Source organism: Trachinotus anak, unplaced genomic scaffold (assembly GCF_046630095.1).
Source record: "Trachinotus anak isolate AG129_WGS33_773 ecotype Australia unplaced genomic scaffold, CSIRO_AGI_Tana_v1 ptg000013l, whole genome shotgun sequence".
In the NCBI taxonomy this organism is placed as follows: domain Eukaryota; kingdom Metazoa; phylum Chordata; class Actinopteri; order Carangiformes; family Carangidae; genus Trachinotus; species Trachinotus anak.
This window is the reverse complement of record NW_027273864.1, coordinates 3202770-3221920: the sequence shown is the minus strand read 5'-3', so window position 1 is coordinate 3221920 and position 19151 is coordinate 3202770. Positions and strand designations below refer to the sequence as shown.

At 40.6% G+C, this 19151-nt stretch overlaps 1 protein-coding gene and 1 long non-coding RNA gene across 7 annotated transcripts in view; both read left to right on the top strand.

Annotated features, from left to right (window-relative positions):
- hdac11 (histone deacetylase 11) overlaps positions 1-6192 on the top strand; it is a 32975-nt gene extending 26783 nt beyond the window's left edge. For 4 of the 6 annotated variants that reach the window (XM_071493706.1, XM_071493711.1, XM_071493707.1 and 1 more), the window contains 3 exons: positions 48-144; positions 1264-1442; positions 3012-6192. In XM_071493706.1, coding sequence (XP_071349807.1) covers positions 48-144; positions 1264-1442; positions 3012-3254 — 519 coding nt within the window. In that variant the 3' untranslated portion in view covers positions 3255-6192. Of the gene's footprint in view, positions 1-47; positions 145-334; positions 1443-3011 lie in introns of those variants that run through there. The other 2 variants (XM_071493709.1, XM_071493710.1) reach the window with 2 other exon arrangements.
- A 12056-nt stretch (positions 6193-18248) lies between these two features.
- On the top strand, positions 18249-18806 carry LOC139631211 (uncharacterized). The gene is made up of 3 exons (XR_011693327.1): positions 18249-18330; positions 18412-18618; positions 18694-18806. It is a non-coding gene; the product is annotated as an uncharacterized lncRNA (long non-coding RNA).
- The last annotated feature ends 345 nt before the right edge of the window (positions 18807-19151 follow it).

Here is a 19151-nt window from a genome sequence, read left to right as displayed (position 1 = left end):
ATGGCCTCAAAGTGCTGAATGAAAGTTGTGGTTCCGCTGTGTTACAGGGAAATGGACACGAACGAGACTTCATGGATGACAGGCGAGTGTTCATCATGGACATGTATAATCGCTACATATATCCTGGGGATGGATTTGCCAAAAGTGAGTGAAAACGCCATGAATTTTCTTCTCAAACCTTTTTTTTTTCCTTAAATATCAAAGTCATTTTGCAAGCATTAATATCTTTAGATAGGTTTTGGTCTTTCTTGTGAACATATGGACTTAAATGTGATGCAACTCTGGTGACCAATTAAGCTCTCTCTTCCCCCTTGATGCCTTGTTGGCGGTATAGAGGTTGGAACAGAAGGGGCTGGAACTGGAGGAGGCTGCCCCACTCAGCACTCAGTGCCATTTGAATTATGCAGTGATTTCCCTCAGCACCACCATTCCCTATATTAGCTCTCAGCAGAAAACCCACCAGGCCATGCAACACCATAATCATGGCTTTTACACAAATGAACCTGTTAATACATCAAAGCTGATCTGACAGGGACCACATGTTAGCATTTCACCCTAATTCATACAGTACTCCGCAGACAAAACGTCACAGTCCTGCCTTTAAAATGCTCCCCATCCTTTCTCTGCCTCTATGCAATTAATTGAATTCTTGCCATTTCATAATCATCTCTCTCCTAATGAAAGTGAAATAAATGTACATTCTGGCTTGTTTAAGATAAAAAATGCAATGTCTTATTCTGCTTCATATGTTACTTATTTCCTTGTACCTTCAGACCAAAGCTTACAGTTTTTGACACTTTTTTTCTCTCAAGTCTATACAACTAACAGGACTAGACTTGAAAAAGTACCCAGACCTCTGCACATGCTTATGCATTGTTCTTTCCTGCTTTTGCAGCTTAATTGTTTGAACTTTGAAACATAAAGGTCTCGTTATTAACCTTTTTCATGATTTGCATTAATTATTGGAAATGTACATACTAATTAATTAAAGCAGCACTGCACTATTGCATATCTGAGCATTCTGTGGAAAAAAAATTCAATAGCCTAACCTGAACTTTTTATATAGGAATTCAGTTATCAGAAAATTATTAGCCTGCCTGTGTTGAAAGAAATTCCTTTGCATGTAACACTGCAGCACTTACTACTCTATATGTGAGGCCTATGGATTGAGCTCAACAGAACTACTACTGTTTCATAATGGCTGGTTTATTGGTGGCAGCAATGTTCTGTGGCTATGTGTGTCTCCATTGGTGTGTATTTCAGGAGCCATAAAGAGGAAGGTAGAGCTGGACTGGGGCACTGAAGACTCTGAGTACCTTCAGAAAGTAGAGCTCCACTCTGAGGGAGCTCTGAATGAGGTCCGACCTGACATCATCATCTATAATGCAGGGACAGACATCTTGGATGGGGACCCCCTTGGAGGACTCTCCATATCACCACAGGTACTGTACCTGCTGCTCAATATAGACCATATTTACACAGCAGCCGTTTTCCTCTGACATCATGCTAAGGGTGGGAAGCCTCTTTGATGTCTGAGTAAATCCTGTGTGAGGATGTTGAAATGGTCAAAAAACGTAACTTATTTACATTTTATTCGATCAAATTAATAAATTGGCTGATGACTTTGGGAGGATTCCCTAAAGGATTTTTAAAAAAAACAGGATACAACAACTGGATTGAATCTTACATCCACCATGTTGAAGGTAACAGCAGCCCACATTGGAAACACTGTACGTTAATATTATTTTAGCAAATGTGAAGTTTGCAATTAACATAAATGTCAGTGTTAGCAATACTAAAGTTGTCAGTTTACTGGCTTGTGCAAACATTAGTGACCTAACCAAAACATTTGTGAGGCGGGTGAGAAGACAGGTAGCTCACGTTACATTGCAAGTTTGATTACATCCAGTGAGTTTTACCTCCAGGCTTAACTAAACGTGTCCAGTACCTGCGTTGATATTTCTGAAGAAATTTACACCTTTCCTATTGTATCACGTATCAAACGGTAACTTTAGCTAGGAGGTGGTTGAATGCTAATGTTAGCTGTTGTCTTATGGCAGCCTATAGGTTATCTGACGGTTTGTCACTGTTTCAACACCTCTCCAAAACTGTTTCAACATTATCACCTACATGATGGGAGGATTTATTGCAGTACTGTTGATTCAGTTAGAAAGGTTCCTAAATATTGCACCATGGAAGTGGTACCAATCTGTACTGTGTGTGTTACAATGCTCCCTTCAGATGATTCTTAAAGAGTAAAAGAGCAGCATCTGCAGATTCTTTTTACTCCTCAGAAATCTACTTGAAGGCTAACGTTGGCTATTTTTATCTACTCTGCTGTACTGGCAGGAAAAATGTCTGAACATAGAGCTGGCAGACTCAGCCGGGTCAGGTCACGTGAGTAGTTCATGTAGCTAATTTGTCAGAAAATTTGAGAGCATTCTGAAAGCTGATCCGAATGAGCCAAATTTGGATTTATTACTTCCTGTATGCAGATTTCCAGCCAGTGATCTGGCAAATTCCAGAAAGCAATAAAGCAAACAAGGTGAAGCGTGGATGGTGCGCTGATGTGTGTTGCAGAGCTAATTTGTGATTGGGGCTGGTAAATGGCCTGAAAAAAAAGTTACTGCAGCTTTAATAATTGTTATTTAAAGTTCTGAACATGTGTTTCTGCCATGTCTAACAATGTTTAAAATCAGTCCTCGTGCTACAAATTGCTCCTTAATAAATGACACAAGCTGTTCCCACTCTCAATCCCTTGACAAATGGGGGCTGTGTGTGCGTTTCGTTTCAGTCCCCCCCATATGTGTCACCCTGAGAGGCTCAGTGCTCCACAGTGGAAGAGGGAGATATAGGAACAATCAGTCCTCCTCCAGGCCTCCCCTTCTTCAGGGGAGGAAGGCAGCGTAGATAGAAACATTAGCCAGCAGTTACACAGTCATCACAGAAATTACCACTACTATCTGACACTGTGGATAAACTGACAGCTTTTCTCTCCTCTCCTTTGCCAGGGCATTGTAAAGAGAGATGAGATTGTGTTCAGGGCTGCAAGGAGACGGGGCATCCCTATACTCATGGTAACATCTGGGGGATACCAGAAAAAAACAGCCCGCATCATCGCCGACTCTATTCTCAACTTACACCAACAGGGCTTGATTGGCTCAGAAGCTCTGGAGGGGGAGGGGTCATCATCGCTAGTGACCAGGCGGATGTGCAGCTCCGGACCTGCAGGATCAACATTCACTGCTGTCTGAGGGGCATTAATCCCAGAGTTAACACTCACAGGTCTGACCTCTACAGCTGTGACACATGGTGGCAGTGAATCAACTTTATATTGTGTGGTGATTGTGTGAGAGCAGCAATGATGGTATGAAGATTTTTTTTTTTGTGTGTGTGTGTTTATTTTATGTGTGTGTGTGTGTGTGTGTGTGTGTGTGTGTGTGTGTGTGTGTGTGTGTTAACAAGCTTTGTGGAGCTGGCACTTACTGAAAGGGAATAATCATTCAAAGAGAAAAATTGTTCTGAAACAATAGCACTCTACAGCAGATTTACATAAGCTCTCACGTGTGACAGAAAGTGTTTAAATTTTAATCAGAGGGAGAGTGATGGGTTTATGTTTTATGTATGTTCAGGGCTGCGTTTCGGAGAGGTATTCTTTCATCTCAGGAAATGTAATAATGTCATTTGTGAAGGATATGACATATTAATAGTCCATAAAATGGTACAGAGGTTCGATGATCTTGCAGATACATGTGAAGTATGTTAACCATCCTCCCTCTCGGTTTATGGTTATGGAGATGAAAAATATAGATCACTGCTTGAGAGAAGTGTAACTATCAAATATCATTTAATCGTGATATTTAACACTACAGGACCTGATGTCTTCTTTAGTCTTCATTAACATTTTGTTTGATCATTTCTAGTATAAATGGTGTTTTTATCGAGATAATACTGTAATCATTATAGAGTTAATGGTGTTTGATTAATCAAGTTAATTGGTTGGTTTTTGTACTTAATGCACTCGGTGCTTTAAATCCACTGATATCTCCAGTTAATGTTTACAGGGAGCCCAGTGCAATTTCACTCCAGCTACAAAATTGTTTTCTGAACAGATTTGAAAAAGTGCAGCATGTGACTCTGAGCACTTTAACTGGTGTATGGTGACAGAAAGTTCACCGACATTCCTGAGCTCCGGAAAATCTATGTTTTTGTTTTTGCAGTGTGTTCCTGTCATCCAGACATCAAAGTCCAAAAACTGAAAAGTGCTGAGTGATTAAAGAGCAGGCCTGACCACAGGAGTTTTTCATGGCTTTTACTTGTGATTGTTCTCAGAACTCAGAACTCCCCTAATGATGTTTACACATACAGTTTTTGTGTATAAGGAGGCAAAGTTTCCAAAAGACACGAAAGAATCTCCACCAAGCACACTGACTACTTCTGTGTAGGTGTGTAATATTAGTGTATAATACTAACTGATGCATTCTAATCTGAATTTCTGTACTGTATAATGTTACAATGGTAAACTAAAGCCTTAGTTGAAACTTTTGCACATCATATAAATACTGATATCACCCCTTCATGCTAATGTAAGCTTCACAAGGCATGTCGGTGGATCACTGTGAGAGAGACAGGTATGTGGGATGGGCCTTAAACCATCCCAGAGTGTGGCGATACTGCCAAAAAAAAACACGATGGGAAAGAATCACAAGTGGCCAGATATTCAGCCTGATTTTACACAAACCTAGCCTGGTTCCAGGCCTGGATCTCCCACTTTACTGATTTGTTTAATGATTTAAATAAGCCAGGCCTCGTGCTCCATAACAGCTGTTTCCTAAACTGGGAAAACTGATGAAAAACTATCTTTCATTTTTGGTTGAACCTCCAAAAAAAGAGGTTTAGATGATGTGGCTTATGTACATAAGACATGCCTCATCGACTGCTTGTGTTTCTCACCATCAGACTTTGTTGTAGCAATGTTGCTATGTTCCCAGATGTCAGTGATATCTTTTAGTGCAAAGTTATCAACTATAAACAATAAAAATGATCATCAAAACTATAAAAATTATATTATGCAAGTTGTAATAAATTGTAATTTAAGCCCCCTTAAAATTATTTTTTCATTTTTCAGAAAGCCAAACCCATGAAGTCTCAGTTGCTTTCTTTTATTTAGGTTAAATAAATGAAGTGTATTTTACGTTCCGATGTTGTCAACGGCAGCTTTAGCCAAGCTAACTGACTTCCCAAAGTACAGCAACGACCTGGGGGAGTATGGTGGTTGCAGGAGGAGTGACGGCTGCACATGTGTTCACAGTGGCACTGAGATATGCACTGTTGGCTTCTGTGTACCTGTAGCTGTGGAATAAACACATGGACAAAGAGCTGTGGGCATCAGTATGATGTATCCTGTGTTTGGACAGGTAAGGCAGGAGAAGACTGAGACAAGACAAAGCTGTTGACCAAATAAAGAAGAGATGTTGATGTTACTGCGAATGTGGCAAAGGGGTACTTTTAACAATAAAACCAGACCCTCTGTGGACTTGGCCACCGCATAAGATGTGTTTTTCTGTTTTGCAGCTGAGTGGACCTGAAGCGGCAGCTGGCAGGTGCTGCTGTAATGACTTTCTAATGTGTTTTCATGTTCATTATCTTTTGCTGCTGTGGCTCCACTGTACTATTAAAAAAAGAAAAAAGTTACAAAAGTTAGGACTGGAGCTCAGACTCATCATCATTTAAAGGATTAAAACGCCTTTCTTCGAGCAGCGTGAAAAGCAGTGTTGGGTGCTTATCCAGGAAGCTGTTTGGACACATTCATAATGAAACTGTGAGAGGCAGGCCATATTAGTGGTGTCAGTGCTAATTAGCTAAAGCCTTTGATCTACTGTGCTGCTTTTCCAATGCGGCTGAAAGGTTTAGGGCAGTCTACCTTTAATTAGGACTCAGAATATATCACTTATTGTATGTGGGCCTCCTTAATGCCCGATGCGATCCTAGATTCCAGCTCATCAGCTCCTTTGTGTGTCAGCCAGTGTTTGAGCCATTCGAGTTGACTGAATGTTGCGTGCCAAAAATAACACTCAAGTCTTCAAAGCTGTACTGTATATTTTTTGGTGTGTTTGTGGTTTGTGCTGACATGGAAAATTACGTCTATGCATCCATAATGACACTGAATAAATCCTCTAACAAAAAACAAAATCCATTTGGTTCAGATTTTTTTTCAACTGCTTTTACCACCCATGCTTTAAGTATAGTATATTTGGGAAACCCTAGTGAATAATTCTGCTGCTATGTGGTTCAGCATTTCTCTGAATGTTCTGTTGAGTACTCCCTGTCCCATATGGGTGTTCCTAAAGCCCTGCCCCATATGAAGTAACGACAATCTCACACTTGTGTCTCAGTACGAAAACATCCCCCTTTGTCATTGAGCTCCACTGATGCATCCTGCTGGTGAGTCTCAAGTCATTTTCTTGCTCATCTTACCTGTAGTTTATTGGATGTGTCCAGACTAAGGTGAACTTGTTAAAGATTCTGTAAAGTTTTACACCTGGAGTAGTGTAATCAACTTGTTTTTCTATGAGTTTGTCTGTGTTTTGTTTATTTCATTCACGTGCACAAGACACGTGCACACGATGCAGTCCTACCAGTGGTGTTATACCATTCCACCGATCAACAGATGATGGTAACATGCCAAGACATTGCAATGCACAGGGAAGAAGAACCTGCAACAACAGTAAAAATGAACATAAACAATAAATAAATATTTGTTGAGGAGGAAAATGCTCCTGACATGTTTGTTTAACAGGTTTTTCCACTGATTTGAACCTCAGCTCAAACTGAAGTTAGGCAGTGCTTTGCTTGGAGTTATATGTCCCCAAACTGCTTTTATATACACTCATCATAATACAGGGAATTCTGCTCTATTAAACAATTTGGTACTAACCTGGCAGCTGTCTAAATTTATGCAATGCATGGTGGTACAACAGTATACAGTGGTATAAAGCAACGTGCATTTACTCATGTACTTACAACTACACCAATTTTGCACATAAAATCTGTTTACTGCTTGCAAAAGTACATCTTAGCATGTAAAGATCATCCAGAGGACATTTACCAAGAGATACTGCGCATCTCTATAACTGTTTGGTGGGTTTGCATGAAGTTTTGTACAGATATTTGTGGTCCTGAGAGGATGAAATCCAGCAGCTTTGGTTATCACCTAACTTTTCCTCTAGTGCCACCCTCAGGTCAAAGTTTTCACTTATCCTGCCAAAGACATTACATCTGCTACATGGATTGGCACAACGTTTTGTACAGACATGGTTCTTAGATATTGTATCCTAACGATTGGAAATTCCCTAACTTTTCCTCTAGTGCCACCATGAGGTTGGCACAGATGAGTCGCCATGAATGTTGGGATGAACTATTTGACCCTACCTCTGACACCATCATCAGGTAAAGGTTTCACTTATAATAATACTTTGGTGTATGACCAAATTTGCTCACAAAACTAATAGAATTTTGTTCTTCACTGCATAATAAGACACATTCATACCTTTTTGTACATTGAAGGTTAATAAAAGTGGCCAACAGCTTTTTACTGGTAAGTTTAAAGTTGAACTGCATGAGGAACATTTGCACAGATGAATTTTGCCTCCTCTGATCAAAACAGTTCCACTGGAATGAACTGATTTGTCCCGAGGAGAAATCCTGAGCACTGTACAGAGTAGTGAGTCTGTTACCAGTCCACCTTCAGTTCACAGTTTCTACATATTCAGCAGAAAAGGAGAGAAGAGAACTTTTCAGAACTGGAGCAGAAAAGATCAACCTACAGGACAGAGCGCTCATTATGCAGACCGTTCTGCATGAGTACTTCTACTCCTCAAACCTTTGCACTTCAGTGTGCAACAGAGTATGTCTTGATTAATGACCAGTGATTGTAATATCTAATAACAACTAGACCTATGTTTTATTTTTTTTTAAATTGCATACTTAGATGATCCCAATGTTTCAACAGTCTGCTTCATTTGGTTGCCTGTCAATGACATCATATGCACACACATTGGTGTGAAGCTCAAAATGGATTTTATCCAGTTTTAAGCCACATTTTTAAGATACACTTATTACATCATTAATCATATATTTAAACCAGATGAAAGATTTTAGTCTTTGGACGTCTGGATCTTAAGTTAGCAGAGAAAAAAGCCAAGCAAATGTTAGACAGCTCAGCTCCTAGCGACTCCAAGTCGTCCTGTGTCTGCTGAAGATTTGCTTTATTCAGTCTTTCTACCAGTTTTAATCCCCTGGTCATGGAGAGGAGGAGACCTCTCTTGAAAATTCAGCTGCAGGTTAAAACCTCCTGATTGTCTGGATCATAAGTTGTCAGAGAAACAATCTAAACAAAGGTTAGCAGCAGTCTCGGCTCCCAACCCTTCCCTGATGTCTCGTATCCGCCATACAGCGTCAGTGAAAAACTGACTGTAAATGTGAAACAGCTTTATTCAGTTTTTTAACTGGTTATAATCACCTGGTCTGTTTGTTTTTGGAGAGGAGGAGACCTCAGTGGATAATTCAGCTGCAGGTAAAAAACCTCCTGAACAACTGACACTGAATCCAAACCAGGAGAAGCTTTTGGCAATGGTGGTGAAAACAATAATGGTCCCATGTTACTTCACAATGCCACCCAATGCCATCTTTTGTTATTATTTTGACTGAGAGACCCCTAGTGGCAGAAGTTACATACTGTGCGTTTAACTTGGGGGGGTTAATATGAGTCTCCTATACAGGGTGTAATCAGTGTCACTAGAAGTTCAGACAGTACATCATGGAAAACACAGCTGATAAGAGCGTTGGTGAGACATCAGTCCCACGCTGTACACACCCACAGTCCAGAGGGTGGTCAACAGTTATCAGGCAAAATAAAAAAATGTGTGTGGGAGGACAATGGGTGTGAAGACTTTAACTTGTCTGCATGTTTGTGTTGTTTTCATTTCCCAACTTACAAGTAGCCCATACTTTATGAACAAAGCAGTGCAGCAGCAGAGTTCAGCTTCTGACAGAAAAAAAAAATCAATCATAACAAGCAGCTGTACAGACAAACAAAAGATGGTCCCTTGTACTTTTTACGTGATGTGTCATTTTTGTCAGCAGCTGATTATGCATCTGTACTGTTGTTTTACTCTTCTGAACGGTCTCTAACATTTGCACTGAGGTGTGTTACAAGCTTTAAGCAGGAGCCACTTTAGCCTCCTAATGCCATCCCATAATCACCATGAGATGTGACACAGAACCAATTATACTAATGAGCTCATTGATAACACTAGTTGGTGTACTAATTGTTGCATATGTAATCATACTTGTCTTGACATAACACATGGCTGATATTATTATGAACTCTGGAGGTTATTTAGTAAGCGCTCCAGAGTTGATAAGTGGAATCAAGGAGAGTCCGTGTTGGAAGTGTGACTTTATCTTCCATTGTTATGGGACTATTGTGTTCCCATAGAATGTGCCTGCTCACAGACAGACAGACAGCACATCATGACAACATGATTTCAGGCAGACCGTGCACTGTGGTGTTGTGACAGAAGCCCTGCAGTAAGCTTCATTAAACATGTTTCTCTGGCTGCCTGGCTCCTGGATACCGTCTTACCTCAGATGAACTCCTCCAGGGGTTCAGCTGGACAGAGGCCGAGACTGTCGAGTGCTTGTTGTCCGGCTGCTTCGACAGAGATGTTTTCGCCTCTCCAGACAAACCAGCCAAGTGGGGTATAATCAGTTCACAGTCAGAAACCCTGGACAGTATGTTTTACATTCACAGAAAACTGGCAGGGTTAAAAGGGCACTCAGTTTCACTGAAATTATTTTTTTTTTACTTTGGACATGAAACTTAAAATCTTTAACAAAAAACCTGCTTTGCACATTGGAGGTGCAGGTTTGAAGAGGGGGGCATTTAGGCTAGGTAGTGGGGGTCTGATGAAATATCTTGTTGAGTTGCATTATTGGAAATGTACCTTTAAGACCTGGATCTCTCTGCTTCTGCTGCTTTGAGTTTCTCTTTAGCTATGCTAGCTGCACTTTATAGATGACAGTGTCAGTTGGTCAGTGCACCACTTTGCTCCAGACCAAATCCATAGGTTGAAATCCTTATTTGTCCAATATTTTCCAAAGTACCAGTAAAATGGACATTCCCATCAGCCTCAGATGTGCTTTGTGTTTCGTGCTAATTAGCAAATGTGTGCGTGCATGCACACTAAACTAAGGCTGTGAACATGGTAAACCTACCTGCCAAAACATGCTGATGTTAACACAACACAGCTTTAGTACTGTCCCAGAGCCCCTGGCATGGCTGTAGGCTCTTGTTTATTTCTAAATCTCTTGAGTTCACCAACATTTTGACATTGCATTCGACTTCTGAGGCCTGTATTGCAAAGTAAGTTAAAAAAAACCCAGGATATCTTTTTGTTATCTGGCTTAATTGAACCTAACATTGGCCATCCTGGATAACCTGTACTACAAAGCTGGTTTTTAACTGGTTCAGTTAACCCTGGGTTTACCTATCCAGCTACGAGCACGCTCATGTGAAAGTTGTTATAAGCAATGCTGTCAGAGCCATTAATAATGTACTTAATGATAAGAGAAGAATACCCGCAGGTACCTGAATTGACATCCAAACATGATAATCAACAAGGTGAAGTATTTTCACTCTTTTGTCTGATGATGAACAAACTATCATGCAAATGTGATACAGTTAAAACAGTTAAATTAATGTCAGACTGTTTCTGCTGCCAAAGCAGAGAGGAGAGAAGTAGTTCATGTTAAATTAGGTGAGTCTGGCTGAAATACTCATTTATAATCATGAGAAATAAAGAAACAGTGTGTGGATCATAATTTTAATCAAAGACATCAGAGGGTTTAGTGTTTATTTCCACTTATTGTTTCCAGTTATTCTGAGCTGCAGTGATGAAGAAGTGAGTAAAAGTGTCACCACTCTCCTGTCAGATTAAAGAATCTTTTTTTTCTGTTGGCAAATATTCCTTTTTTCATAAACATAACTGTCCCAGGGAAAAACTAGAATTACCGCCTCCTTGTGAGCCTCCACCACTTAGACTAGTTCCAGGTAACAGCCCTGTTTATTCAAAATCATATAAAATATTTACCATTTGCATGAAATCTTGTCATAATTAGTCTCGAGTTACAGCTAAAAATTTGTTTTGTGCAGTCACACTCACCTTGACCTTTGACCTTTGATTACCAAAATCTAATCAGTCCAAATTTTGCCAAATTTGAAGAAATTCCCAGAAGGCGTTACTGAGATATCACGTCTGTCTGTGAAATCTAGATGGACATATTACTGTTTGCTCAGGTGTTTGAAGTCAGCAGTTACAGGCATATTTAGCATAACATCAGGCCTGGATCAGCATCCTGTCCAAGGCTGTATGGCAAATGTATTCACTGACAAACTGTTTCAAGGTCAACATAGAAATCAGATCTTTAAAGAAAACGAAGCTGCGGTGCCTGATTTCTGAAGTGTTTGTTACATATCAGGCCTCATATAACAAAATCCTCTTCTCTTCTCCTCTTCTAAGATAATAGTAGTTTTAATGAGTGTTTAAAACTAGGGACCAAAGAGTTTCCTGGCACAACCACAAAATAACTGAGAACAAATTTTGCATGACAATGACTTATTTTTGGGGTTATTGGTCAGACTTTGACTGAATGTTAGTACACCTTAGAGTTTTTTTTTTTTGTCTGGTCAAGTGGAATGTGTCAGAGTGATGCTGGAAAAGATTTGAAGCAACTCAGGCTCACTCAGTCAATTAAATCGGGAATTAAATCAGCCTCTTCGTCTCCTGCCTCTGATTCATGGTAAAGTGAGGTTAGCCAAGTGTGACTAAACTGAGATGAACAGTGTGGTGAGGCTACAGCACGCAGGCTGACTTACAACTAATTTGTGTCTGGATTTGTCTGTCAGTTTTGCCAAAAGGGTTGAAGTGCCAGGAAAGTGATTTGCATTCTCAAACAAAGAGCTAGCACACCTCTGCTTCCTGTAAAGATGGACACTTTTCAAACTATTCACCCCAGCTTAATTTTCTAGAGTTCATGTCGATGTCCAAGTGTCCAAATAAAATCTTTTCAGCTGTAGGTGTATGTATTGTCAGTGGATTTCAAGTATAGAGGTTTAATAGTGAAGCCATCTTTAGTTCAGTTGGTTTTCAGAACTCCACATCCACCAAGTCTAATACAGAAAGTTTGGGGGCCGTTAAAAGGCCTGGTTGTAGCCTGGTAACAGACAGATGCTGCCACATCCCCAATAGTTGCAGCGATTAAAAAAGGTCTGGTGTCGTGCACCTTGACAACTGTTTCCCCATTTGCCACCTTATTGAAAAGATTAGTACTTACTTCAAGGTTTCCCACTGCATTTAAAATTAAAAGTCAACTTTCAGAAATAACTCTTACATTGGTAACCTTCTTTGATCATTGAGAATAATGTTAAAGCAGCATTCATTGATTTTTTTTTTGCCCACTCCGGAGCAGCAGAGGTTGTGAACAACACTGACATACACCACCTATTAAGTTGATACAGCTAATGTATTGGCAGACAGTGGCTTATTTACATATTCAGCAGACAGAAAGCAACATTGGCATTAACTCTTGAGGTCTCCAATAACAACTTCAGAAAAATAAAAAGTCTGTCTCTTTAGCTGCTAAATTCTCTGCCATGTTCACTCGCTAGTTGCTAACTCTGTGTGTCTGCTGTTGGGTGCTGAACAGGTAGCTTTAACTCTTACACTGAGAACAAGTGTGTGCTTCTGCTGCAAACAGGTTTGTTGGAGTGATGAGACTGTACCAAAACAAGAAAATTGTGGGCCTTAAAATTAAAACAATGAGCCAAAAGCACTAAAATGTTCTAGAGTCACAGTCACAGTCACTGGGAGCAGCACAGGAAGGGATGACCCAGATGCAATGAAGATATTTCAGTGAAGAAAACAAGACTTTCAGTCAGATGGGTGGGTAAGCAGGCAGGCAGGCACATGCAATGGGGTTCTTCACATAAGGACCACATGGGTCCATAACCAGGAGCAAAAAGCAGACAATCTGACACTGACTGGGCACAGAGGGCTGGTATAAGGGCTGGTAAAACAAGACACTGGGGACAGGTGTGTACATGGACAGGGAAGCTCAGGTAATTGATAAACAGAAAACAGATGAGCAACCCACTGGCCCATCCAGAAGAGGGAACAAGAGAGCCCAGGTACGAATCGTGACAGTGGGTTTGTCAAAATAAGTAATTCCTTCATGATACACACACTCACTTGATTTATTGTTAACATAGAAATATTAATCAGTGCAGCTTTAAGTAAACTGCAAGCAACCACTACCTCTGCTTCCATGTGGACTGAAACTGGCATCAGGAGGAAGGAAATGACACTGTGAGTGGTTTGGGCAAAATAACAAACCCTTCCAAACAGAGAAAACCTAACAGGAGCTTAATGTCAGACTAAATAGTCAAGTGGAAACAGACTAACAGTTACACAATCACAAAAAGCCACATTTTCCACCATTTTACTCAAGTTGACTGGTATCTACCGAGCAGCAACCTCCAGGGCTGAAAAATGCAGATCCTCGAATGGCCACTTGAAGGCGGCTCAAAAAGTGAGTCAACTTCCAAAGAGTCCTGCATTAAAATGCCTACTTTACAGCAGAAATACACACGTTTACAGGCTGGTACAAAAAATGATTTTGATCTCTTCTTCATAACAACTGTACGGTCGGTTTAAATCAGTCTGTTTAAATCTTATTCATTTTATTAGATTATGCATAATTGAGGGGGGTGCTGTCTTGAGTGACAGGTGGGTGAGCATATGCTTGCCACAAACTGACACTCCGGGAAGTCTCAGCTCCACACACGCCCCACCTCTTTGCCCATTTTTGGATTAGCTGGGAGTTAGGCGGAGTCAGGCACTGCCAAGATGGCGACGGTAGAGCAGTCCACTCTGAGCTTCAAAACTGCTCCTCAGAAACCTATGGGTGGTGTCACGGAGTCCATCTTTATATACACTCTATGGCATCTACCCACACAGCATTGGTTTTCATATCCTTATCTGAATCAATTGCCATTTGCTGTGATGCTCACAGTATCAAAAAATTACATTCGAAAAATTCAATAGCAACATATCTTCCCAGTAACAGGGTTCTCATTACTCTGGATAATCTCATTGATATCAGTTTTCACTGGAAGAAAAATGGTCCCCTTAAAAACTCTTCACAGTGTGAGCAATTTTCAAAGACCGATGTGTGAGCAAATGAAACCAAAACTATCTGCAAGGCTGGAGACAGAGGTTAGAAAATGTACATTCTTTTGATGGTTTTGTGATATGGGTGAGATTGAAAGCACTGAGAGGTATTATACATGATCTCTGGTTGGCTGGCAGTATTGGTGGTCATGACAACCCTCCTTGACAGAAATGCAGTAATACATATCTGGCAGTGTACAAGCCTGACTCAGACCCAAAGTGGGAAGAATTGGATATTGAGGTAATTGTATTTGTTCCCAGTATTATATCACAGTGAAAGGCAGTGGTGACAGACTACTGTCATGTTTTTAAATGTTCTTAAAATAACATGTCTGACAGCAAAATAGACTAATCTTGTTTTCTTTAATACCCCATGCCCTCGTTGCTGTTAGTGTTGTGAGAATTAGCTGTGTATGAGCCCAGTGGCAGTGAGGTATTTGTGGCAGACAGACCTTGTGGTGACCAACGGGGACTTTTTCCTCATTGTTTGCCTCCATTTCAGCAAATGCTTCACAATAGAATTTGTTTACAACCTACTGTATGACAGATTATGCAATATCTCCCCTGCAATGCAGAGGGAATATTAAGTTGTTTCACTCACCTTGTCAGATTCATGTTGCAAGAGGGCTGCCTACACACTGCTGGGTATCATTTTCTCTTTCACTCCTGGTGGGTTTGAATATAATCAGAGGGACTTAGCAGCAACCTCTGAAGACAACAAGTGGATCATTTCTTTGTGTTAGAGAAAGGGGAGTGCATTAGTTGGTCGTATAAGAACATATGTTTTTGTTGTTCACGACCACAGAGACTGTTCCTCCCTCATCATGATGCCTCATGGGTGACAGATACAGTGAAACAGGGACTGATTTTTTACATAGAAGTGTTTTAACTGTTGAGTGTATCAGCTTTGTTGTTGCCTTATAGTTTATAGTAACTGTAGAAACTAACTTATGATTGTGTGTTTACTTCTATCTACCCCTTTGCCTTGGTTTGAACTGTAACATATTGCTAACACATACAATAGTACAATAGTAAATGAGGCAATGCTACAAAAGCAATGGTAAATGGTACAAAACCAAACACATGTATAAAAAAATGGTGAAACATGGCGTGATGTGTGACAGAAACGTGAGGGACAAGTAGTGAGCAAGAGAGTTCACATGGTCCTTTTCTGTTCTTACCAACTGCGATCAGAACAGGGTCCCTCTCTATCTTCAACAATCTGTTAAAAACTCATCTTTTCTGAGAGCAACTCCTCTCCCAACACCTCTAACAGCCTAACATGCCTAACGACCACTTACTCTGCACTTCTTTACTTGATCTCATTGCACTTATGTACTTAGTGGTTACACCAAGGTCTCCTATTGCACTTAAGCTTCAGTGTTGTCCCTCACTTGTGAATCGCTTTGGATAAAAGCATCAAATGAGTAAATGTAATGTAAGTTAGCTTGAAACCAACTCCACAGCTCATAACCAGTATTCCCATTGCATCAAGTTATTAATCCATAACTTTTGTGACTAATGCTGTACAAGTTTGAGCATGGCTTTTCACAGTGTCTGATTTTTGAAAAAGAAGACATTTTATATTTCTGAGGAGTAAATGAGGGGATGAAGAGAGAGGAGACAAAAGAGAGGGTGAAACAACGGAGACAAAAAAGTAAAGAACGCGTAAAAATTCAAGATTGAATGAAAAAGATGAAGGAAGAGAGACAGATGGCTCAAGTGATTCAGGACCAGTCCAGGAGACAGATGACTTCATGCTGTGAAGTTTAAACTAAATCCTATAACAGTCGAGAGAGAGAGAGACTGAGATAAAGGCTGATAGGTCCATTCTTCCATCAGCATGGCCCTTGTGGGCCAGCAATATAGTAGCTGAGACAGGGTCTACCCATTTTACTAGGACACTCCTGGAAATACCTGGAAATTCTCAAATACAAGCCAGAATTCAATGGCATGGCCAGCGCAAATTCAGAGCAGTAGAGTTGTGAGACTGTTATTAGTGCTGTGGAAATGTATATGATACTGAATTTATCAAGACAACTAGTAAGGGAGGAAGTGTTGAGTTGCATTAACAGAGGGGCAGGGAGAATTGGAAACTGAAGTTAGTGACTAATATATAATTTTTTTTTCATTTCAGAATTTTCCACAGGGTGCTGGGTGGTACTGGAGAAATTTAACTACATGACCTCAGTCTTTAAGATGTTGGTTATCCGCAAGTAACACCACACCTCCTGTTTCGTATTTCACTCTCCAGTTCCTCTCTGACAGTCAGTGGCACATCGCACCACTGACAATACACATAGCAATAATATAAAAATGTGTTGGACATTTCACTAATCTCCCCTCAGGATAATTCAACCTTTGTCTTCTTTTACCTTATCTCATTTTGTGCACATGGCTCCTGTGGTGAAGACTCTTCTCCACACATTTGTTGCCAGTATTTGTATTGTGATTTATGATGTTGAGCCAGAAGAGGCTGGCAGCTGTGTGTGATTTGTTGATGTTTTGAATGGTATGTCTCAGGCTGTCTTGCTGTTTGGCTTGCTCTGAAGTTTCCCACCTTACAGATGGTTATGATTTATTCATTTCTGGAAGCTGTAATGCTTGCTCCTAACCAGCAGGTGGCCCCATGAAGAGGGTAGATACTGTATATGTCTTGCTGCGCTTTTGCCGGGATGGAGCCCATAGACTGCATGGAAGAGGCTTTCTTGTTGTGTCAAGTCATGGACTCTCCTCCATTGAAAAAGAGACTTCCTAACTTTTAGGTGTGTAACACAATGACACAAACAGGAAGTATAAATAATGCATTATATCCCCACAATACAAACACTACACAACAATTATGCCTCCTCAGCTCTGTTAAATCAATCCCATTTTTCCACAGTGATCATTAAACACACTTTTCTCTGGTGAAAATTCCATTATGTCTGTGGTGGCTGTGATGGAACCTCCAGACTGGACAACAAAAACATTAAAAAAGGAGAGAAAAAATAGAATCACAGCAATTATATGTCAGCACAGAGGAAAATCATTGTTGTCTTTGGCTCTAGCTGATGTCAAGCTGTCATGAACAGCTTGACATCTTGCAGATGAATGTGTCATATGGCTGAAGATGGTTGTAGACTTCTTGGCGGGCTATCTTGATGGGCTTTGAAGCTTACCTGAAACTGGCTTTAAACTGAGCAGACGTGAAGACATTTCTGCAGAAGAGTTTATGTAAGCTAGGCTACAGGTTGATTTTTTTCTACCCAGGGTAACCTATTGTCATATGCATCTTCAGAGCACTAGATGTTTGTGTTTTTGTGTGGTACTTAATTTAAGTGAGGGATCTGAATACTTCTTCCACCACAAAGTAAAACAAACAAACTGATCAGGGCAGCAGAATTCCCGTGTTCTGCAAGTTAAAATTACTGTCTTTGTCAGTGGAGTCTGGTAACTATTTAACAGCTGCGTCTGGATAAACAAAAATGATCTTACTCTTCAACAAAAACCTCTATCTCTGCAGGAATCCTATCCATAATGTTGTCAGACACATTATGAAATCTGATGATGATCTGGATGAAACTTCAACATTTGCCTGGGTCCTTGACCCAAGTCTGGCCCAAATACTTCCACATCTGGGCAGATTCTGGCTGTGTCAGAATTGGTCCAGATGTGGAAGTTGCAACTGAAAATCATGAAGTATATGGGCCAGCTTCAGGCTGGGGGACTGGGCATACACTGGGACAGAGAAAACAAGCATGTGGCCCAAGTAAAGGCTGAACTTATTTTGCTATCTGCTTACACTGATATTTAAAAAGGCAAAAATTGCTCAGCGAAATCAACTCTTTCCACTTATTGCAATGGATATGTAGTAGAATAAAGATTTGTTGTAGTGGCTTTTGGCTTAAGAGGATCTTTCTGTTAGATCACTCGGTAATTATTGGCCAATCACCATAAGGGGACGCACTATAAAAGCGGGTGACTCTCGGGTGCTCTTTCGTTCCTGCTGAGAGCGCGCGCCTTGTTTCCGGTGCCCCTTGCTTCCGCTTTGCCGCAGGTGGGAGAGAATCTCCGTGGTTTGCACTTTGGCATGTCCTTGTTGCGAGGCTGCTTATATTGGTTGCTCATGACTTTATAGATCTCCTGGCTGTTGCTTCCCGTGTTCTGAGCAGTGACCTTTCTGCTGATCGCCGCTGGTAGGTTCCTCCCCAGTTTCATTGAGCTGCAAACTTCCTGCCGGTGGCATTTGACAAACAGTTTAGCTTTAGGCAGTGACTGCTGGATCAGACTAGCGCCTGCAGATTCCCTTGTCTTCCTGCGGGTGAGAGCTCACGCTGCCCGATTGGTATGTAGCCTACTCTGACATTAGTTTTCTATTTTATTTCTTATTGTGGTCTAATTTGATCTGCATGCACTGTAGGAGCTGGCTGCTGTTGGCGTGCGCAGCCTCATTGGAGCGGCGGCGGCTGCCGTGGCGCACACACAGGGACGCTGCTGCTTCGCCTCTGGCTGTTGTTCGGCCTGTAATCGTTTAATGTTTGTTTTGTGTTTATTTTAACTTGGGTCCGTTTTTTAAGTGTGAGTGGGAAGAAATGTGATCGTGCAGAATTCTATTTTGCGATGTTCTGATTTATTGGTAATTTTGCATCTACTTTTCTGTATGGTTGTTTACTTTTCTTATTGTTTGTGATTTATTATTTGTTTCAGTAATACAGCTGCCATCTAAGCAGCCTTAATCAGGTATGAGTTACGTTGTGTGAGTGCAGTCACACAGCTGTTCATCCACAAATATTCTTGTAGTTTATTTTGTTATACATATGATATTACTCTTCATTTCATGTTAATTTATGTATCGATATATATGTGCTGATTTACTAA